General features: G+C 45.2%; 3 protein-coding genes across 11 annotated transcripts in view; 1 reads left to right on the top strand and 2 right to left on the bottom strand.

Moving 5' to 3' along the window:
• The window catches only part of Ubqln1 (ubiquilin 1), a 38,099-nt gene extending 29,331 nt beyond the window's left edge, over positions 1-8,768 (top strand). The window contains exons 7-11 of one of the 2 annotated variants that reach the window (XM_050144562.1): positions 1,320-1,462; positions 3,754-3,837; positions 4,929-5,044; positions 5,447-5,615; positions 6,902-8,768. In XM_050144562.1, the coding sequence (XP_050000519.1) occupies positions 1,320-1,462; positions 3,754-3,837; positions 4,929-5,044; positions 5,447-5,615; positions 6,902-7,054 (665 nt within the window). In that variant the 3' untranslated portion in view covers positions 7,055-8,768. The remainder of the gene's footprint in view (positions 1-1,319; positions 1,463-3,753; positions 3,838-4,928; positions 5,045-5,446; positions 5,616-6,901) is intronic. The other variant, XM_050144563.1, reaches the window with a different exon arrangement.
• Positions 8,769-9,316: 548 nt separating this feature from the next.
• LOC126503064 (dynein light chain 1, cytoplasmic-like) lies at positions 9,317-9,776 on the bottom strand. Its single transcript, XM_050144571.1, has one exon. The coding sequence runs from the start codon at positions 9,771-9,773 to the stop codon at positions 9,504-9,506; it is 270 nt and encodes an 89-aa protein (XP_050000528.1). The 5' UTR covers positions 9,774-9,776; the 3' UTR covers positions 9,317-9,503.
• Positions 9,777-9,784: 8 nt separating this feature from the next.
• The window catches only part of Idnk (IDNK gluconokinase), a 14,619-nt gene continuing 2,168 nt past the window's right edge, over positions 9,785-22,235 (bottom strand). For 2 of the 8 annotated variants that reach the window (XM_050144564.1, XM_050144569.1), the window contains exons 2-5: positions 20,254-20,284; positions 19,745-19,831; positions 18,820-18,863; positions 17,131-18,456 (exon numbers count right to left, since the gene is read on the bottom strand). In XM_050144564.1, the coding sequence (XP_050000521.1) occupies positions 18,108-18,456; positions 18,820-18,863; positions 19,745-19,831; positions 20,254-20,284 (511 nt within the window). In that variant the 3' untranslated portion in view covers positions 17,131-18,107. Of the gene's footprint in view, positions 9,929-17,130; positions 18,457-18,819; positions 18,864-19,744; positions 19,832-20,149; positions 20,285-22,235 lie in introns of those variants that run through there. The other 6 variants (XR_007592139.1, XR_007592138.1, XM_050144567.1 and 3 more) reach the window with 6 other exon arrangements.

The raw sequence follows: 22,235 nt of genomic DNA, 5'->3' as shown, positions 1-22,235 counted from the left end.
AGGGCCAGAGAGGGCTTTGCATCTAGCACTAAAATTGTGGATGGGTTGTGAGCTGTCATGTGGGTCCTGGGACTTGAGCCTGGGTCCTCTGAAATGTGGTCCAACTCCTAACTGCTGAGCCATCTTCTCAGTCCTGCCTTTTGATTTTTGTGAGACTGGGTCTCATCATGTATCACAGACCAGCTTAGAACTTTCCAGTCTTCCTCGGCCTCTGAGTGTTCTTGTGCTTGACTGGAATATTGTGATGTGTTTGTCTGATAATGTCTATGTGTGTTGTATATTTGATATGGAACGGCTATTTCATTTGGTAAAGTAGTCCACACTCTACTGTGCCTTAAACCCATGATATTAACAGCTTATTTTACTTCTGGTATGATTAATTCTCATTTGTAATTAAGAAAAGCGGGGTGCTAGAGAGGTTTCTTGTGGCACATTGCAAAGCCGTCAGAAGCAGTTGTGACATACTCCTCTGCCTTTCCAGTGTCAGAGCACCCAGCAGTAGAGTCAGCGTAGCTTGTGTTCCTGCAGAATGACAGCTGATAATCACTGAGCACGTATTTCAATAGCTTCCACAGTCTGCAAATATTTATCTTCACTAGAAGTTTTTCTCTTAATCATTTAAAAATATAAAAATGATGTTCACTTTGTGGGCTATATAAAAAATAGGTTGTGAAAGCCAGATTGGTCCTGTCGGCTTTAGTTTGCCAAACTCTCTTAAGATATTTTTGAACTTTGGAATGTGGAAAAGCTAACTTGAAACTTGATAATATAGGTACATCACAAACACAAGACTTAGAGCAAATTAGATAAGTGGAAATAGTAAAATGTTTTAAGCCAGGTAAAGGGGACAGTAGTTCAAAAACCAGAGTGGAAGTGAAGAACTAAATAAATATTTCAGGTAGCATTGTGCCGGCATTTTCTTTCCTTCAGTGTTATCTGCATTCTGGTGCCTTCAAAGTGCCCTTGCCAGAATCCTTGGGCCTGGGAGTCGGCAAGTAAAATAAGGGTAGCTCTGAAAGACAACGGGATCTTACCAGCTTACAGCCCTTGCTAGGCATGGGTCTACTGGAGGATGGGATGAAGTAGGGGACTGCATTTTCTCATGCTTCTGAAAACTTAACTGTTACTTGTAAATGTTATCATTTCATGTTTTGGGGCTGTGGTTGACCATGGGCAACCAAATTGCATAAAGTGAACCTGTTGCTAAGGAAATGGCCATATGCCTTGTTAAGTAGCTAAAATTTAAGTACAGTATACACTGTTTTAAAATATTAATATGTCTTAATCCGGTTTTTGTTTGTTTTTGAATAAAATTTTAGCTAGTATGTTCAACACACCAGGAATGCAAAGCTTGTTGCAGCAAATAACTGAAAACCCACAGCTTATGCAGAACATGCTGTCTGCCCCATACATGAGAAGCATGATGCAGTCACTAAGCCAGAACCCTGACCTTGCTGCACAGGTGAGCGTGTAATTGTGTTTAAGAGTCCTGGGAACTGAGTAGTCTGCTCTTGGCACATTTGTTTTGTGCTCTCCCAGCACACTAGAGGTGGAGACCCGCATCACCAGCTTTTGGGGACTTTTGTTTCATACATAATTGGAACAACCTCATTTCTGCTATTTGTTGATGAGATACGCTTTAAAAAAAAAAAAAAAAAGCACTGAAGCTTTTAGAGACTTTGCTCTCCTGACACCCTCCTCCTGTCTGCTGTTTGCCTGTCAGCTCTCTGGTGATGTCCTGTGCCACCTAGAGCAGCACCGACCTCTGGACCTCAGCAACTGTGGAGGGCGGGAAGTAGTCTGGTCATTCACAGAGGTTACTGCTGTGTTAGGAATTTAGGGTGCTTTCCTTTATAGTCCTCTCGTTAACGTCTTTATGCTAGATGAAATGGTTTTTATTTTCAAAATTCTGAAACCACATTGGCACAAGGATGTATAGCAGGTATCCTTGAGGTGGATCCTTAATGATGACTTACATAACAACAAATAACCAAAGAACTTTTATCTTAAAACATCAGTTTATTTTTATGAAAGCTGGTCTTGTGGATTTATTTAATTAAATGTTTGGTGCTAATGTATCCTCAGCCACTTTTGTCACTTAGGTAGCTAAGATGTGGAAATGTGTGACGTGACCCTTTCCTGTGTTTTCAAGTATGTGTTTAATTATAACACAGTGTGTATCTTATCCTTAAAATTCATCTTAAGCAAGCATATTCCATGTAAGTTTGTTCATAAAGGACTTGCTGCTTTACACACTTGTTTTCTAACTTTAAAGCAAACCCCTGGCAATGCTAGGTGGTGTCTTTTATTAGTGACTACTCTAAAACCTTGACAGTGTGCTCTGGTATCAGATGGTTAAAGTTTATAGTTGGTCTTTTGAAACTTAAATATTGAAAATATTTTAAATGTAAAAACTTAATTGTTGTATTATGAAGGTTCAGGTAAGTTAGTTGAAATAATAAATAAAAAGATGATTTTTCTGTCACAAGCTTTTTCTAGACTAGTTGAATAATTTAAATGAAAGGGGAATATGATAACAGGATAATAGCCCACAGTAAAGCAGTGTTTGTGTGGAAGAATAAAGAGGCATTTCTGGCTGGGAGCAGCTCCCGCTTCATGTGCTGCTCACTCTGAAACTCTGTCCATAAAACAGAAGTTTTCTGCTTCGATGATGTTGAAATTAAATAACCCACTTTGAAGGAGGGAGGAGAGAACACTTTTTTTTTTTTTAAATAGGATTTTCATACAGTTGTTCTTCAGTATGGTTACCTAATTGAGGGCAAAGTTCATTTCCTCCCTAGACTTTGGACAGCAGGTAAACAGTTCATCAGTCAATCATTGGAAAGTGATACACAATCTGTCTCCTTTGAACTTAGCAGTCTCTGGTTTGCTGACTGTATGATGATCTTACCTTGAGGCAGTCACGTCATGTTCAATTGGTCATACTTTGAAGGTTTGGAGGAATCCCACTTTTCTACCTGTGCTGCTAGTGAGGTGGAATTCAGACGTTAATCTTGGTGTTCTCATTCACATCTTTGGGTCTTAGGTGTTTTAACACTTCCCCAGAGGACTGATGGTGCTAGTTTGGGCTGGTTTTCATCTAGCAGCTCCATTTCTCTGGCAGTTGGTTGCTGTTTCATGGTTATTCTGGACCTAATATCAACTGTTAGTAGTGGCAAGCAGGTACATAATAGTGGCTCCAGATCTGATTTCTCTGTGCTTGCTGTTTGTGTGTTGAGGTTTCTGAGCAAGCCATATTTAAGTTTGTACATATTAATGTTCTTTTATTCTGTAGTGTAGCCAAAGCATTGTCTTCCTGAGAATCCAGCACTCCCAGATTCCCCTCCCCCCCCCCAAGGCAGAAGTTTACCTTTGTTCAAGGAAAAGGCTACAAAACAATCGCTTTTATTTTTTTAGGGCCCAACATGACATCCATCATCCACCATTGTTGGTGAAAGAGAAGCTGCCTGCCTGCCTGCCTTCCTTCCTTCCTTCCTTCCTTCCTTCCTTCCTTCCTTCCTTCCTTCCTTCCTTCCTTCCTTCCTTCCTTCCTTCCTACCTGCCTTCCTCCTTTCTCTCCCCCCTCCCCCAGCTCCTTATGGATAGAACTTCCTGCTCCTTTTTTATTTATGTTCTCCCTTCCTCCCTTTTCAGTGCCAATTTAGGCATTTGGAGGAAGGTAGAATATTAAACCAGGTACATTACTTGTTTCAGATATTTCCAGTTAAAATTGTTTGAACACTTGCCCCATAGATGATGCTGAATAATCCCCTATTTGCTGGAAATCCTCAGCTTCAAGAACAAATGAGACAACAGCTCCCAACTTTCCTCCAACAAGTGAGTAAGAAAAGACGCTGCTGTCTTTGTAATGATCTGCTTGAGAGGTTGATGATGAACGTGTCCTCCTTCCTGATGATGGCGCAGAGCAGAGGCCTGTGTGCTGCACACATGCAGACACTGAGCCTTGTCTTCCCAGCCCGTGTCGCTCCCGACTGTGCTTAGACCGTGAGGTTTTAGGATGCAGAGTGCTTCCTTAATATCATGGGCCATTTCTTCCCCTTTCCTCCCCTTGAAGTGCTTCCGTGTGGTACATCCACTAGAGTTTGGACTAGTTCTGAGTGAGCTGCCCTCTGACGTCACAGGTTGGGTTTTGTTGTAGTGTCTCAATCTCTTCCGAATTAGTAGAGTGCTTGTTCTCTAAGGAGTAGACCTCATGTCCTCAGAACCAGAAATAGAAAGGTTAAAATATCTGTTGTCACAGCAAGGAGGTTTAAAAAAAAAAAAGGTAGTGCCCAAGATTGTCACGGTATTATTTCAAGACATAAAAGTGGCGTTGGTGCTTTTGAAGCTGGTAGTTCTCAGGGTTGCTCTCTGGCTGAATTGGTGGTTAGTCCAGCCAGTCGTTGTCCTCGGTCTGCTGCAGTGAGCTCATTGCCCTCTTGTCAGTCAGGCGTGGGTATCTGAAAGTGAGGAAGCTACACTCAGGACACTGTTGGTTCAACTTTGGAGCAATTGTCTGAGGTGGCAGACTGGCAGCGATTAGTAGCAGACAGCGTGTGGTCAGAAGATGCACGCAGCTTCCACCATATTGCCGCCATCCAATATGTTGTACATTTGGAGTTGCTAAGAAATAGTTATTTTTTTTTCTTTTTTTCTGTTGGAGAAGGGGGAAATGTGACTTCTGGGATTGCTCTTAATTGTCTTCATTCTGAAAACGTCCTTTATGGTAGGCTTGCAACTGAGTCAAGTAATGACCTATGTATGGAATTTGCTGTCAAAAGAGGAGAGTTTGTGTGTATTTTGGGAAGAAATATACTGCTATCTGGGAGTAAGGTTTTAGGTTTTCTTCAAAAATATAGCCAAGTTGGAAAAATGTACCTACCTTGCTTTTAATGCTTTGGTAACCACTGCTTTTCCTTCTTCCTTAGATGCAGAACCCTGACACACTGTCAGCGATGGCAAACCCTAGAGCCATGCAGGCATTGTTGCAGATCCAGCAGGGCTTGCAGACATTGGCAACAGAAGCCCCCGGCCTCATCCCAGGGTAGGCTTATTTGGGAGAGATTTGAAAGCACAGGATGGTTCATTTCTGTGAGAACTATAGAATCAATATCATTTAGCATTTTATTTTGGCTGTTGAGTTCTTTTTTTTCTTTTTTTCTTTTTTTTTTTTTTTGGTTTTTCGAGACAGGGTTTCTCTGTGGCTTTGGAGCCTGTCCTGGAACTAGCTCTGTAGACCAGGCTGGTCTCGAACTCACAGAGATCCGCCTGCCTCTGCCTCCCGAGTGCTGGGATTAAAGGCGTGCGCCACCATCGCCTGGCGGCTATTGAGTTCTTAGTCAGTTTTCAAAGTTATATATCTGCTTACTTTTAAGAAAATAACTTAGCCAGTATCATGATGTTCAGATGTAACTGACTCCACCCACTTTGTGTGTGCTCTCCCTAGGTTTGCTCCTAGCTTGGGGGCAGCAGGCAATTCTGGAGGCTCATCAGGAAACAACGCACCTAGCTCTGCACCTAATGAAAACACGAGCCCCACAGGAGGCGCCACAGAGCCAGGCCACCAGCAGTTCATCCAGCAAATGCTGCAAGCTCTTGCTGGGGTGAATCCTCAGGTGACAATGCTTTTCTTTACAGATTCTGCATGCCTAGCCTAAGTATAGAATTTTCCAAAAAGACAAAAAGAAAGCAGCAGCCATTTAGTGTTCAGATAATGAAAAGTACTATTCAAGGATGTTACATCTAAAGACATGCATTACAGAAATTGTTACTTTTCTGCTATATCAGACACCAAAGAAAGAATGCTTCAATCTAATGCCATAGTATTTAGAAATAGCTTTATAAAATGTAAGTTTTGAAGTACTTTCTTCAAAGTCATTTGAAATAGGTTTTGTAAAGATTTATCAGAGAAAACGTAAAAATATTGTCAGTATTTCAGAACAACTGTATCTAGGCTTCCTATTTTAGCCTGTCCCCTCCCCCAGCACTTCCTGTAGTGACTTAATGTGTGTGGACTCCTTAGTCTTGCATCTATGAACATGTATTGTCTTTACTAAGAATTTACCAGTAAGGGGGCCTGGAGAAATGATTTGCTCAGTGGTTAAGAGCACTGGCTGTTCTTCCAGAGGACCCACGTCCAATCCCCAGCACCTACATGGTGGGTCACAGCATCTGTAACTTTAGTCTCAGGGCTCTTCTAACATCTCTGAGCATCAGGCATGCACATGGTGCACATATAATACATTATTACAACCAGGCTGGTTAGTGGTATATCATAATTGAAGCACATTTAGTGTCAGTACAGAGAAAGCATAAGCTGTCTGGGCATGGGCTTTAAGAAGAGTTCCTGCTTGTTCACAAGCCTCTACAGTGGTGGGATTTATTAAGCCAGGGAACTTAATAAGCCGGTTTTACTCTTTGTGGGAGACAGGGAGAAAGAGAGCCTAGGGAATCAAATCCAAGACCCCAAGCACTCACCTCCAGTCTCTTAAGTTTTTTTTTTTAAAGGCAGAATTATATAGTCTATTTGTCATGCTAAAACACTAAACAACTTTTAAATATGATGGATATTTAAAATTATAGCTAAATTATTTAAATCATATTTTGCTCATTTGAAGTAAATATGCACATATATATGTAAGGATAAATTATAGACTAACACTTAAAAATGTCCACTTTCTTTATAAAATAATTGTAGGTGGTCTTGTATATTTTAGTTAAGTAAGTTCATTCTCTTTAATAACCAGATATGGTGTATGTATCTCAGGGCACAGGTAACAATTTAAAGAGAGCTCGACAGACCAGCATTTGTTGTTTAAAAAGCAGTTGATGTGTTTGAGCGGTGGTCGGGTTAGCATAGACTGCCTCTCCTTAGAGTGTGCTTCTCTGCTCTCTTCAACAGCTGCAGAGTCCAGAAGTCAGATTCCAGCAGCAACTGGAACAGCTCAGTGCCATGGGGTTTTTGAACCGTGAAGCAAACTTGCAAGCACTGATAGCAACAGGGGGCGACATCAATGCAGCCATTGAAAGGTTGCTGGGCTCCCAGCCATCATAGCAGCATTTCTGTATCCTGAAAAAAATGTAATTTATTTTTGATAACGGCTCTTAAATCTTTAAAATAACCTGCTTTATTTCATTGGAATTCTGTGCTGTTGTAAAGGAAACCAATAGGACGCATCTGAGGTGGAGTGCGGTAGGATATGCGGGTGTCTGTATCTTTGGAACAGTGGGAATCAATGTTTTCAGTTAAGGCTGCTGCATGCATCAAACACTTGGCATTCATTGTAATTTTTTAAAATATCACCTTTTCTAATTGGGTGAACAAATTTTTGTCCTGCATCTGTCCAACTAACTTGCTTTTTAAACATAACCCCATGGTAGTAATTTATGTAGAATAAAGGCATTACAAAGCAGATCATTGCGCTCCATGATTTGTGGTACAGTATTGCTAATTGTGACTTTGGCATGTACTTTTGCTAACAATGCTGTAAGGTTTATACTACTGACAGTTTGCTTATGTGTGTGCAGTACAAACTAGTGCACATTTATAGGTCGTCTAAGCAAAATCCCTGTAACCAGAAACGTAAAATAAGGGTTCTCAATTGTGTAGACTCTTACAGCATCTTTGATAAACATCTCTCAGCAGAAGTGCCATTTAGTCAGGTGTGTGGACAATAAAGAAAACTGATTCTGGTTATCACTATAGGGACATTTAATTGTACAGACAATATAATGTAACAATATTTCAACATTTACATAATGGCTGTAAATTACCTTTATTTTGTGCAGACTGAAGGAGCACTGTAACATACTCCAGTGCATTTGCCGGGGCTTCTGCCCCCCCCCCCCCGTGCGTGTCTAAGCAGCACTGTGTTTGATTGAAATGCTGCTTTCACTGAAAGTGCTGATGTCTCCGTTTTAGTTGCCATATAGAAGTAGAGCTATCTTTTGGGTTTATCAGCTTTCTCATTCATAGGCAGTACCTGGATTTAAAATGATTAGTGAGCCACTTGTTTCTGAAGTGTTTGCCTAGTTCTGTTATGAAATAGTTGAAGGTCGTGCTGTTCGGGGCCTCAGAGAAGGGGTGGGGGAGGGGTGAGACAGAATCTATTCTGGATTGGGCCAGTCTGAACTAAGTAATACTGGCAACCAAGATCTGTGAAGATTCTATGCATATAGTAGTGTCGGTCTGGTGGAAAACAAAGAGCCGTTTTAACAATTTTGAGTAAGTTTGGCTATCCTATAGCCTCTTTCTTCCTCCCCAAAGAAATTCTGTTTGCCTAACTCTCACACTGTTGAGGTGATACATTCCTTCGGGACCAATTAAAATACAGCTTTAGGGTCAGTGATATATGCGGCTGGCTCTGGTTCAGTATTCTCTTAGGTCATTGTATTCTCTTGTACAGTTACCCAAAATTATAATGTTCAAATAATCTCAGATGAGTTCAGACGAATAAAATCAAGGGAAAGAGAAGATGAATTTCATAACTTGTATAAGTTGCTTGCTATTAAAAGGTTGGGAGACCAGGTTGCCCCAGACTGCGCACTGTTCTGACACTTTCCCCAAGCAGAAAGCATGTGCAGAGGGCAGGGTGGAGGCGGGGCTGGAGGAGGCTGGCAAGGATAGTGTTCGTGTCTCTGCTCTCTGCCTTATGCCTCGGTCTGTCTGGTTTAAAGACTTCTGTACTGGTGAATGGCACCACACGAGGGGCAGTGTCATGCCAGCTTGATTTATTAATCACAAAATAACAATAAATTTCCAGCTTTTACACTGGTTTGTCTTGCCTCTTTTGTAGAAAGATGTCTTTGTTTTTTCTCAACACATCGTAATAAACAGCCTATTTGGCGTGATTGATCCTGAATTTTATGAAAAGTTGGGCATTTCTTAGGAGGGTCTTACTCTGTAGACCGGCTGTTCGGAAATTCAGTATATATGTGTCCCCAGACTGAGTGAACCTGGTCCTCCTCCTGAATAAGGTTCCCGAGTACTATAATAGCATGGGCCACCCTGTCCTGCAGGTACAGTGTTGGACAGTGAGCCAACCAGCAGGTTAGATGCTTTCAGCTTGAGCAGAGTAGAAGTGAGTGCAGGCAGAGGTTGTTCTTACACCAAGTTCTGTAGAACAATTTGAGTAAAGAGTAGAGGGGGGGAATAGGCAGGTGATGGCTGGGCTGTCTGTGTTCAGGATTTCTTTCTTTCTTTTTTTTTTTTTTTTTTTTTTTTACATTTCAAACAGATTTATTTTTAAAGGAATGGCCTAAGGGAGGGAAAAAGGGGGGGGGTACAGAAGTATGGCCTAGAAAATAAATACAAATGTAAGCTGTTTTACTAATTATTTTATAACCACAAACTCGTACAGAGGATGATGCTCCACACAAAACACAACAGATTCAAACGAGGTGTTCCCTTAGCAAAGCTAAAGAGTCAGTCTCTGGTATTTGGAATTTAGGATGCAGTCCTTGTTTTTGGATGGATCACTGGGTGTTTGGCACAGTCCATGCTTTTAACCAGATTTGAACAGAAGAATGGCCACCTGACCCAGGTAGAAGTAGATGAAGTATTTGGTTTCATGTGTCACATAACTACCGAAGTTCCGCCCCACAATGCAGTGCCAGGTGGGGTTGTACTTCTTGTCAAATTCCTTCTTGATATGGGCCACAATATCCTTTTCTATGTTGTACTTCTCCAACGCCTGAGTAGCGCACTCCACCGAGTCCTGTTGCATCTCTTCCGACATGTCTGCATTTTTGATCACCGCCTTCCGGTCGCACATGGTTGCCGTGGAGCAGGGGCCAGCCGGCTGCTGCGAGCTCCCGAGGAAGGTGCTGGCGCCGCTCAGGCAGCAAAGAAGAGCCGGTCGCTACCGAAGCCGTGGCGCATCTCTGTGTTCAGGATTTCTAATCTCAAGCCAGGTGGGGTTGTGCATGTCTGTAATGGGGAGATGCAAAGTTTGAGGCCAGTCTAGATATACTGTGTGTGTAAAGACTAAAGAGGAAAAAAATACTCTTGGATTTCAAGTTTGGTTTAACCATAGTAATGGAAGGGATTATTATTATCTAGGGCCTTACCGTGTACCTCTGGCTATCCTAAACTCACAGTGATCACCAGCCTATGGGGATAGATTGACGTCGTTACAGGGTGATGGGACAAGATAGCAGAAACATCCCAGAACACAGTTCATCTGTCTGTGTTTTGTGTTATAAGGGTGCCAAGAACTGACCCTGTTCCTGAAGTCTACAGGTAATGTGTGCGTGTGTGGGGGTACTCACTACAGCAGCCGACGTCATATTGTGTTGAAATCATCTCTGTCTGAAATGCTCTGAGCCAAAAGTTTCAGTTGTTTTGGGTTTTAGAGTAGATGTGCTAATGAGATACCTAAGGAGTATGCCCCAAGACTAGATATAAAATCCATTGTTTTATGTATACCTTATACATGGTATTTTAAATCACTTTGTGGATGGAACAAAGTTTGTATCCACTGGCTCACCAGAATGCAAGTGTCACTATCTCTCCTCCCTATGTGGACAGTCTGGCTGTTTGACATCACCATAACTGGCTGAATATATATGCCACCAATGAACAGCCATTTCCTTACACCCAGTCACACATAATTAGTGGAAATGTGACAGACACAGCAATACAGTGGGAGAAAACCACACCCGCAGGCCAGAATCCCCAGATCAACAGCAAACTCTCCGCTTTGTATTGTTATTCAGGTGAGAAACCTCAAAGGCAGCCTAGGAACTGGGAAGTGGGTCTTCTGGAGGTGTGTGGGAATATGTGACTGACTGGTGTTTTCAAATGTTTCTTCTTCCAGAGTCCTCTGCCTCATTAACAACTTTTTCCCCTTTTTTTTGGGGGGGGGGGAGTCCCAGAAGTCTCTGTTTGATAACTGACTTCTGGGATGAATGAACACAGCCCGTCGTGTGGTTGCGGGTGCTGTCTAGAGGCAGTTTTGCAGTGTTGTGCACATTGTCTTCATCACAGTTAGAGCCATCTTTTACCGCAGCCTGCGTGAATGAAAGGAATGAACACCTGGAGTCTCACTTGTTGCTATTGTCTCAGTTTGGAGTTGTGATCAGTCTTTGGCTGTTACACAAGCAGCATACTGCCCAGCAGCCTGTGTTCACGAACACTGATGGGTCCACTCTCTTGGGACTTCATCAGGATGCTTCACTTTTAGCCTTACGCCTTGTTTTTCTTTGTGACTTTTAGCTCACTTTCAGCAGAGACCTTAAACAGTTTCTGATTTATCTGGTAGTCAGTCTAGTGCCATGCTCCCTAAGAAAGGGTTTACACTGACCCTCCTGTCCAGTCTGTCCAGCAGGCTTGCCCTCTGCGATAGAGGGACATAAATACTCCCTTTTTCTTATCCTATCCTCTGGTCTTTTGGCATTTTAAACAAAAGCATTATACCACAGAGCAGAAACAAAAGACAGAAATGGCCAGTGAGTAGCGCGAGACTGTAATAGACAAAACAATGAGCAAAGTATAACACAGGTGACTAAAAATGTGTTACAAACATTTCATGGCCAAAATGTGGTTATAAGACAGGGAAATAGCTGCTTATTGTATATTCTTTCATAGAGTGATATGAAATTTGCTAAGCCCAGTACCAAGACTGTTGCTTAACAGCCTTTTCTAAACTTTTTTTTTAATATTTATTTATTTATTATGTATACAATATTCTGTCTGCATGTATGCCTGCAAGCCAGAAGAGGGCATCAGATCTCGTTACAGATGGTTGTGGGCCACCATGTGGTTGCTGGGAATTGAACTCAGGACCTTTGGAAGAGCAGGCAGTGCTCTTAACCACTGAGCCATTTCTCCAGCCCCAGCCTTTTCTAATCTTGTTAGACGTCCCCTTTACTGGTGTTAGGCACCCCTTTGCTTGGCCATTTTTAATGCTTTGTCTGGTGAACCTGCTGTGGGAAGCTGTTCTAGCTGCTCGCTCGTCCTGGGTTTTCTGCATGCTCTCCCGCTCCTGCCCTGCCTGGGCTCCGTTTGTGCTACCTCAGTGGTTCCTTGACCTTTTTATAATCAATATACTTTCCCATCAGCTACTGCATTCATTTCCTCTGGGCTACAGCATTTGTTTTACATGTCTTCTTCCTTCCCTGACATTATCTGAGTAGGTGCAGAAGTGATGTCATATGCTGCTCTTTATTGTCTTCCTCGAGCAGTGGCTCTCAACCTTCCTAATACTGCGACCTTTGTTCCTCATGCTGTGGTGACCCCAGTCATACAGTTATTTTCAATGTTACTTCATAACTGTAATTTTGGTACTGTTAAGAATTTGAATGTAAATATCTGATGTGCAGTAACCCTAACCACCTGTGAAAGTGGTTGACTCCCAAAGGTCTCACCTCACAGGCTAAGTACCGGTGTCCTGGAGGAGCCTGGACTCCCCGAATAATTACTCAGTCAGACGTTCTTTGATCTCTGTCCCTCAACTATAGCAGTAAAATGCAAGTCTGTCTTCTACTGACAGAAGTGGAGCCAGGCTGTGTAGGAGGACAGTGCACAAAACATCCTGCCTGCCAACACGAGGAGGTTCAGCCAGGAGTATACAGCCTTGTGATAGTCTAGGCCGGCTGGTGGGAGTGGCATTCTCGTGCAAGGCGTTAGGTAACCTCTGAGCAGACACGTAACTATCTCGGGAGTGGTGTTATTCTTGTGTCCCGCCGAGAGTGCTTATTAATGAGTTAGAGGGTTGGACTCCTCCCACCCCTGTGTTTATGTGTGGTGAACGTGCTTGTCAGCGTGGGAATGTGTATCTAAGCTTGTGTGAAGAGACCGACACAAATGTCATATTTCTGAACCTGGAATTCACTGAGAAGGCTAAAGGCTAGTCTGACAGTCTCCACACTCCCAGGCCTGGCATCACAGACCTGAACTCAGGTCCTCGTGCTTGTGCGGCAGCCACCTGAGCAACCAAGCCATCTCCTCAGAAAACAGGGTGGAAGTAGGGGAGTGTTAGCAAGTGGCACTCAGGTTGAGAGGCCACGGCCCTGGGACTGGATAGTTCTAGGATCATTCCTGAGACTGTGATCAAGGACAACTGGGGGGGGGGGGGGNCACATGGTGGTTCACAACTGTCTACAAAGAGATCCAATACCCTCCTGTGGTGTGCAAACATACAGGCAGAACACTGTATAATAATAAATAAATGATAAATAAATAATTTTTTTTTAAAAAAGAACGACTTAGGGGAAGAAAAGGTCCTGATCCATCAGTGAGGGAATCTGGAGGAAGACCTGCCAGCTGCTCCACACAGTGTTGGTGCTGACCAAGGACGTGCAGCAGAAACCCTGGGGAGACGCTGCTGGCCCGCTCAGGCTGCAGGACCACCTGCCTAAGGATGGTATTGCCACAGGGGGCACGATCTGGGCAAGGCCTGGGGAGCCACACCTACCCGAGCCCTTAGACTCTTTACTCAAAACCAGCAGTTTTAATAGAGTCTGACGAAAACGGTCTTGTGCCTTCTCTCCAGCCAGCCAGTAGGGCTGTGGTGGGTGGGCCATAAAGAAAGCCAATCATTCTAGAGTCCAGTTTTGTGCCTTTGCTCTAGGGGCTCAGCCAGATCTCCAAGACGTGTGATGTCTGTCACCATCTCTTGGCATTCTCTGCATGTCGGGGCTCAGGCTCTTCTTAGACCCTGAGTCTAGCTAACATCTTCCAGTGCCAACCTTGGATCTGTTCTGGGTGTCTACTGTAAGCAAGGTGGGGTGGTGGGTGCTAACCCAGAACCAACCTTGATTGTGTGGACATATGAACTAGATACAGTAGATTCCTTTCAGCAGTGTGAGGTAGAAGTGTCTTTAAATACAGAATATAGATGTACCTTCCTGTCCCCCTGCCACTGTTTCTGTGTGGCTCCACATTTTTCCTCTTGTGGGGAGGTGTGGTCTGTAGCTCTGGCTACCCTGGAATTTGGATGGTCTTGAACTCCGATATCCGGCTGCTCGGTGTTCATGCCAGGCCCACCCACCAGACCTCATATGTAGAACTGGGTCTGTGGGTGATGCTGTCCACTGAGCTGATTTATTGGACTTTATGTTCCAGCATTTTTTTTAATATTTATTATGTATACAATGTTCTGTCTGTGTGTATGCCTGCAGGCCAGAAGAGGGCACCAGACCTCATTACAGATGGTTGTGAGCCACCATGTGGTTGCTGGGAATTGAACTCAGGACCTTTGGAAGAGCAGGCAATGCTCTGAACCACTGAGCCATCTCTCCAGCCCCCCAGCATTTTTTCTTAGAATTGCTTTTTGCTAAATTTTTCGTTGAAGTTGAATTTTTCATCCAGATTGTAAATTGACTATCTGAAGTCTCTTGTAATTGGATCTTATGAAACTGGAGGAACAGAGGGTTGTGAGCCACCATGTGCAGGCTCTCCAGAGCAGTAGGCACTCCTAACCACTGAGCCATCTCCAGTCCTTCGTGCGCCCCAGCCCCTTCCTTTTTATTGAGACAGAATTGTGGAACTTTCCAGTTTTTGTGCCTCAGGAGCTGCTGCTGGCTCCAGTGGGCTCTTGTCGCCTATGACCTGTTCAGGTTCCCATCCCCCCAGAGCACCCTCGTCCACCACTTTGTTCACCTGGAGGTAGTAAATGTCCCAGCTGCCCTGTGGGGGAGGAGACTGTGCAGTCCTAGACTGTGCTCAGAGCTTTGTTTCCATGGTAATGTCAAGCTAAAGGCTTGCCCCCACCACCACCACAGAAGTGGGTAAGCACTGTGTTCCAGCCTCTCACCATGTCTACATCTGGCCCTCCTCCTCTATGCCTGTGTGGCTGTCTCCATGGCAACTGAATGGCAGGGAGTCCCCAAGATCCCAGATTGCTGCTTGCTTTCTGGCCCTGAGTCCTGGGTCTCAGGATGGTGGCTGACTGTATCTCACTCTGAGATATAAGGGGGGGGGGGGGGGGGGGGNGGGGGGGTGGGCGTGGGTTGGTGGGGGGGGGGGGGGGGGGGGGGGGCGGGTGTGACAAAATCGACTGAGTCTCCAAAGGTTCCCTGCTAGTCAGGTTTAAGGCCTGTCAGAAGTGTGGTCTTTTCTGGGTAGGGCAGTTCCAGCCTGGACAGCCAGAATAAAGCTAGGCAGGAGAAGGAGTCCGGCAGACATGACGTAGCTGCTGATGCCCCCCTTTCCAGTAAACCACAGCCTCATTGCAATACACAGATAGCTTAATTCGCCAGGCAGTGGTGGTGCATGCCTTTGGGAGGTATAAGCAGGCAGAGTTCAATGCCAGCCTGGTCTACAAGAGCTAATTCTAGAACAGGCACCAAAACTACACTGAGAAACCCCTGCCCAGTTTGTTTGTTGTTCTGTTTTGAGACAAGGTCTCACTCTAGCTCTGGCTAGCCTGGAACTGAGTAAGTAGGCAAGGCCGGCCTTGAACTAACAAGAGATTCAGCTGCCCCTGGTCTGCTAGAGTAAAGGTGAGCATCACCATGCCTGGCCCATGTGGGGAACTCTTGGCCTCATTGGACCATGTTCTGACACCAGGGAGGACATGTCCCAAATAACTTGGCAAAGAGGCAGAGCAGAAAGGCCACAGGAGTGCCAGGTTCGGTCGCTCTCCTTGCTGCTGTGACCAAGCACTGGCACCTTGGGGAAATCAGGGTAGGCTCATGTGGCTTCACAGTTGATGGAGGACAGCATGGCGGCTTGAGCCTGTAGTGACTGGTGACTTGCATTCAGTCAGAAAGCATGGAGTGGAGCCTGCTGCTCAACGCAAGTGCTTTATATTTAGAGTGGGACCCAAGTCCATGGGCTGGAGAGCCCACATTGGGGTGGGGAGCCCCCAGGTGCTGCACTATCCACAGTGTATATGTCCACTCCACCTGGAGAACCCGTTTCTGCAAAGCTGCGGGAACATCTGTCCTTTGGATAAGTCAGTTCTGTAAAAATCTTATGACATCATGGCCTCTCTCCCTTCTGTAGTATCCCAGAAGTGTATCGGTGGATAAACCTGATTTTTCCTGTAGGGCAACCAGATCCCTCCCCCCACACCATGAAGCCATGGCGTGAAAAGGACCCAGTCCTTGTTCTCACAGCCAAAATCTACATAAAAATAATCCGCTATGAGCTTTCTTTATTGACAGCACTCACTGACGAGAGGACACTCGGAAGCTGTAATCTCCTGGTCTGCTCTGACTTAACATTCTGTATTACCCATTACCTTGGTTTCAACTAACAGGACCATAGCCCAGGAGATTAACTAGACAGGAAAAAGGCCTGAGTCAGAAAGAAAAATTCTCACCTGGGCACCCTGCTGGAGTCAACCAGCTAGGTGCTGATGCAAATCAAGCCCACAGGCCGCAGCTACCAGGGGAGCTTCACAACCACGCCCCCGCTGAGACATAAGGTCCCTGTTTGCCAGATCCACCAGTCTCATGACCATGAAAATGCATGCTTGATAGTATTTTTTTTTCACCTATGGGACTGTTAATGTGTCTGTCTGCCTATGTAAACTGAAAGCTTTGTGGATCGCTCCTTACTCTTACCCTTTTTATACCTTATACCCCTACGCTGCTTCTTTTTCTGTCCCCTTATCCCTTACATCTTGCCCTTATGCCCTTATTCTCATCTTCCCCCAAGGAATAAAGAAACTTTCAGGAAAAACATGCCTAAGTCAGTTTGTTTTACCTCTTGGGTCCATTTTCCAAGCCCAGTCTTTGCTTGTCATAGAAGTCCTACTCTGAACCCTGAGAGAGTGCTGAGGTCAGGACCTAGTAGCTCTGATAGGATGGGTCCTCCCCATCCTCTCGACTGAAAAAAATCCCTCGTGGGTATGGTTGCACACACCTTTACTCTCAGCTCTCTGGGTTTGAGGTCAGCCTGGTCCATGTAGGGGGCTCCAAGATAGCCAGGATACATAGAGAGACACTGACTCAAAAAATAAACAGTTAAAGAAAATGGGGGGGGGGGCTGGAGAGATGGCTCAGTGGTTCAGAGCATTGCCTGCTCTTCCAAAGGTCCTGGGTTCAATTCCCAGCAACCACATGGTGGCTCACAACCATCTGTAATGAGGTCTGGTGCCCTCTTCTAGCCTACAGGTATACACAGAATATTGTATACATAATAAATATTGAAAAAGAAGAAGAAAATGGGGTATGCCAGGCGGTTGTGTGTGCACCTTTAATTTCAGCACTCAGGAGGCAGGCAGATCTCTCTGAGTTCTAGACCAGCCTGGTGTACATGTCTTACACAGCTTTAAAAAAAAAGTTTTAAGTGTGATGTACGTACACAATGGAATTCTATATAGTTGTAAAAAGGCCCAATTCTCTCCCAAGCAGGACCTGAACTTAAAGTTTTATATACATATATGATGTGTACACCAAGCAGGCAGGAAGAGATCTTAAGAAAGACTGAGAAACCATGAATGCAGGAAGGTTTCCTTCCTGGGGAAAGGAAGGGAACCTGCCAAGGAGGAGCAGGGGACAAGGGCAGGGGAAGGCTGTGAAGGGGGATGAATTAAAGCAAAGCATAATGGCAGATTATAGAACATAATGACCTATGTATGAAGATGAAGCCAGTTATGGTAATGCACACCTTTAATCCCAGCACTGGGGAGGCAGAAGCAGGCAGATCTCTGGGCTTCAGGATGCTCTACAGAGTGAATTCCAGGACAGCTAGAGCTGTTACACAGCGACACCCTGTTTGAAAACCAACAGCAGTATGGTGTGAAATGCCTGCAGTCAGTGGCTGTTTTGATTCAGGTTTCTATTGCTGAGACCAATTCCAGCGGGCCCCCAGGGTAGCATATTTCATCCATTTGTGCAGACACAACCACAAGGCATTGTTCTCTCAAACGGGAGTGATTTCTAGCATTGATTGCACAATTACCACTGACCATCTGGTTCCATTATATACGATTTAAGTTTAAGCTTAACTTTTACCATCCTTACCCCTCCTCCTGGCACACCTGCAGGACACCTGCGGGACACCTGGAGAACACCTGCGGGACACCTGCACACCGAGTCCATACAGGCAAACGGTGCTCTCCACGTACCGCAGTTTGCTCTCAATTAGGAACTTAGAATACACTGGCGAGGAGGACCTTGAACTAGAGCGCGCCTACCCTGCAGGTGTGGAATGATTACTTCATTGGCAGAGCTTCCAGAACAGCATCGGCGATCTCCGAGAGACTTTGGTCCACGCTGACCTGGATGAAGTTTTCAGGAGCTGACGGAGGCTCCAGAATGCTGAACTGGGACTGCAGTAACTCGGGCGGCATAAAATGTCCTTTTCGTTGGGACAGGCGTCTGGAAATGATCTCAAACGAGCCGCTGAGATAGACCACCAAGAGCTGTTGGCCGGCTAGCCTTTCCTCTGCGGACCCATCGCTTTTCAGGGGCCCATCGCTTCTTCCCTGTATCAAGATGTCTCTGTATATTTTCTTCAGGGCTGAACAGGCTAGAATGACATGCTGTCCCAAGGCCACATCTCTGTTTCCAAAATAGAAGGAACAAGATGTACCCCACACCCAGAGGGGAAAAAAGAGATGAGGGCTACAGAATGGGGGTACTTTGTGTCAATTCTAGATGGCGGAGTAGCCTCTGCCAATGCAAAGTGTTACTTGGAAATGGAGCCCTGAGTGTGCTCAGCCTTAAGTGGAGGTTTCACCAGTGATCTGAATGATCTTGGGTTCCAGGCATCCTCAGTTCCTTCCGAGCTGTTCGGAGGGCAGAGCTGACTGAGGACCTGGTTTACCCTCGTCTTTGGCTCTACCCTGATGGGTGCAGCCAGTTGTAATTTCAGAAGTGATGTTTTAACTCACTGGATTATACCGGGGCCAGATGATTTCTTACCTTACTAATATGTCATGCAAGCTGCAGAGCCATGGAATCCTGTCCTGAAATTAGAACAAGAATTAGAAGCTTTCCCAGGTAAGAAACAATAGTACCATAGTTGCAAATGTTAGCTTCAGAGAGACCTTAGTGGTTGTGGGATCTGGGCATCGCCAGGCTGAGGGCCATGCCCAAGGCCCTACAACCACAGAAACCATTCCTTGGCTCTGGTGTCAATGGCTCTTTCATAGTAGTTTAAGTCCCCTTAAGGTACATCCTTTAAACCTCCCGCAGCCTCCCCGCTGTGTGACTATCTCCCCTGGCGGTGATGGTCACACACCTCTTACTATAGCTAATATATCCTCCCGGTACATCTGATCAGAACCTGCAGCTAGGCACGGCTGCAGCTTTCTACCCCAGCCCTTGCTTGAGTTGACCACCCCAACAGGGTTTCTCTGTGTAGCCTGGCTCTGTAGAGCAGGCTGGCCTTGAACTCAGAGATCCTCCTGCCTCTGCCTCTGAAGTGCTGGGGTTAAAGGTGTGCGCCACCACTGCCCCACTCGTCTCTTGTAGTGCCTTGGTTAGCCAGGGTTTCCTACCACATTCAAGCACTGATGGGAATGGACAAGATGATGGTATTATTAAGCTTTTTTAAAAATTTTTTGTTTATTTAACTTTATTTTATGTGCATGCAGTGCCCACAGGAGCTAGAAGAGGGCAGAGGAATCCCCTGGAACTGGAGTTACATACAGGCAGCTGTGAGCTGCCATGTGGGTGCTGAAATGGAGCCCACTCGGGATTAAAGATTAAAATCCTGCAACAAACTGTGGCTGGCTGTGCACGGGATAGGCCAGAAGGTAGCTGAGTCCATGGGAAAGTCCAGGCTCTGGGCTAATAAAGAAGGAGGCATGATACAGAGATCCTGGACGCCCACAGCCAACGTTACCTGGTCGCTCAGCGGTACCCCTCTCCCCATCTTCATCCGATTCTCTTCAGAGTGGTAATCATCGGCATCATAGAATTTCCATCCCAGCTTTAGGAAGGAAGGAAAGAGTATATGTAGCATCAGCAAGGCCCATGGGACAGCCGCCAGGAGCGTACTGACAGGGGGATATAGAGATCACTGGTCTGGGGGCTGGAGAGATGGTTACAAGCACTGGCTGCTCTTCTAGAGGTCCTGAGTTCAATTCCCAGCAACCGCATGGTGGCTCGCAACCATCTGTAGTGAGATTGGATGCCCTCTTCTGGTGTGCAGGTGTACATGCAGATAGAGCACCCATATACATAAAGTTAAATAAATCTTAGAGGAAGGAAGAAGAATCACTGGTCTGAGGCTGCCCCTCTCACTCACCATTATCAAGAAGAAACCTGGATTGCCATGCAAAGGCATCAAACCATAGATCATAAGACAGGGAGGAAGCAGTGGACAAGAGCACAGTGGATGAGAGACGTTACCTTGGAGGCCAGCAGTGTGCCCACGGTAGATCTGTGGAAAGAACAGAGATGTCTCCATTTCTGCCCCATAGTAGGAGGCCGCTTGTTTGTTCCTGGCTGCTCAGTCCCGAAATAACCACATAGAAACTGTACTATTTGCAATACTGTGTCGCCAATAGCTTTTTTTTTTTTAAATATTTATTTATTGTTTATACAATAGTCTATCTGTGTGTATGCCGAAGGCCAGAAGAGGGCACCAGACCTCATTGCAGATGGTTGTGAGCCACCATGTGGTTGCTGGGAATTGAACTCAGGACCTTTGGAAGAACAGACAATGCTCTTAACCACTGAGCCATCTCTCCAGCCCCCTCGCCAATAGCTTAAGCGTATTTCTGGCTAACTCTTAAATTTTAAATGGACCCATCTCCATTAATCTGTGTGTGTCCACGTGGCTCTGGCTAACCAGCAAGATTCTGTCCAGAGTCTATCTCTGGCGGGGCTACATGGCTTCTCCTGACTCCGCCTTCTTTCTTCTAGCTTTCCGTATAGCTATCAACAGGCCAAGGCAGTTTTTTAATTTATTTATTTAAAAAAAATATACTATTTTGTTTTGTGTTGGCCAACTACTCGGGGTCTGTCCTGAAGTGTATTTGATACACCGAGTGAGTGGGGAGTCTAATAAAATTTAATCTCCTGCAGCACTGTGTAACGTTTGGGGGCCTATAAATGCATCAAAGCATTGCTAGTTTACTAGATACGCAGTAGGGGCTGGAGAGGTGGCTCATCAGAGCACTGGCTGCTCTTCCAGCGGCCCTGGGTTCGGTTCCCACCTCCACACGGCAGTTCATAACCATCTACAACTCCAGTTGCAGGGGATCTGGTGCCCTCTTCTGGCTCCCTCATACACTACACTGAAGTGGTACTCATACAGGCAGGCAAAAATAATAATAAAACAACAATCCATACACATAAAGGACAGACCTAAAAGACAAGGTCAGTAACTCAAGAATGGTCAAGGCCAATGGTTAGGACAGGGTGTCCCACAGAGCATGCGAGGGAGGGCTGGGGCTCCAGTCCTCTTTCTGTCATTAAATGATTATCCCCATAGCTAACTGGGTTTCTCAAGTCCTCAGTTTGTGCAGGGGAACTGAACCACACAAGGTGTCCATTCGCCTCTAGTTTCTTCGGACAATTAAAAGAACTTTATTTTATGCATAGGAGTATTTTGTTTTCATGTAAGTTAGTGCGCTGTGGTGCTATTGTTTGTGCTTTAACAAATAAAGCCTGCCTGACGATCAGAGTGTGGAGCTAGCCACACTAGTTAGCCACAGAGGGCAGGCAATAGTGGCACACTCCTTTAATCCCAGGACTCCAGAGAGCAGATGGGTCTCTATGAGTTCAAGCTTGGGCTACAATGAGATTGAAGTAGTCTAAAAGAGAAACAGAACCAAGTGGTGGTGGCTCACACCTTTAATCCCAGCACTAAGGAGGTGGAGGCAGGAAGGGATATGGCTGGGCAGAGAGAGGAATAGAAGGCAGGAGCTCAGGATCCAGTCTGAGGACTTGGAGAGACAGGACACCCCATTTGGTCTGAAGATTTAGAAGAGGTAAGAACTAATGGCTGGCTGCTCTGCTTCTCTGATCTTTCAGCCTTCACCCCCTAATATATGACCCCAGGTTTTTACTATTAAGACCATTTAGATTCATGCTACAGTGTACCACATGGGTGCAGTGCCCATGGAGGTCAGAAGAGAGTCTGGAACTTGGTTACAGACCATCGTGAGCCACCATGTGAGTGCTAGGGATTGAACCCAGGTCTTCTACAAGAGCAGCCGGTCCTCTTAAGCACCCACCGAGCTACCTTTCCAGTCACAATTCAACTTTTATTGAATGTGTCACCTAGTAGTTCCCAAAAGACAAAGATGAGACCACTGTGATGTGCTGGGGTTAAAGGTAAGTGCCACCACACCTGGCCGAACCAGAGTTCTGCACAGAAAAAAAAA

The sequence above is a fragment of the Alexandromys fortis genome, unplaced genomic scaffold (assembly GCF_014885135.2).
Source record: "Alexandromys fortis isolate MF-2015 unplaced genomic scaffold, M_Fortis_MF-2015_v1.1 scaffold_1, whole genome shotgun sequence".
Lineage (NCBI taxonomy): Eukaryota > Metazoa > Chordata > Mammalia > Rodentia > Cricetidae > Alexandromys > Alexandromys fortis.
This window is presented reverse-complemented; position numbering and strand designations above follow the sequence as displayed.

Bases quoted from the DNA above. Each gene is read 5' to 3' on its own strand.
- LOC126503064 (XM_050144571.1), bottom strand. From the start codon at position 9,773: ATGTGCGACCGGAAGGCGGTGATCAAAAATGCAGACATGTCGGAAGAG.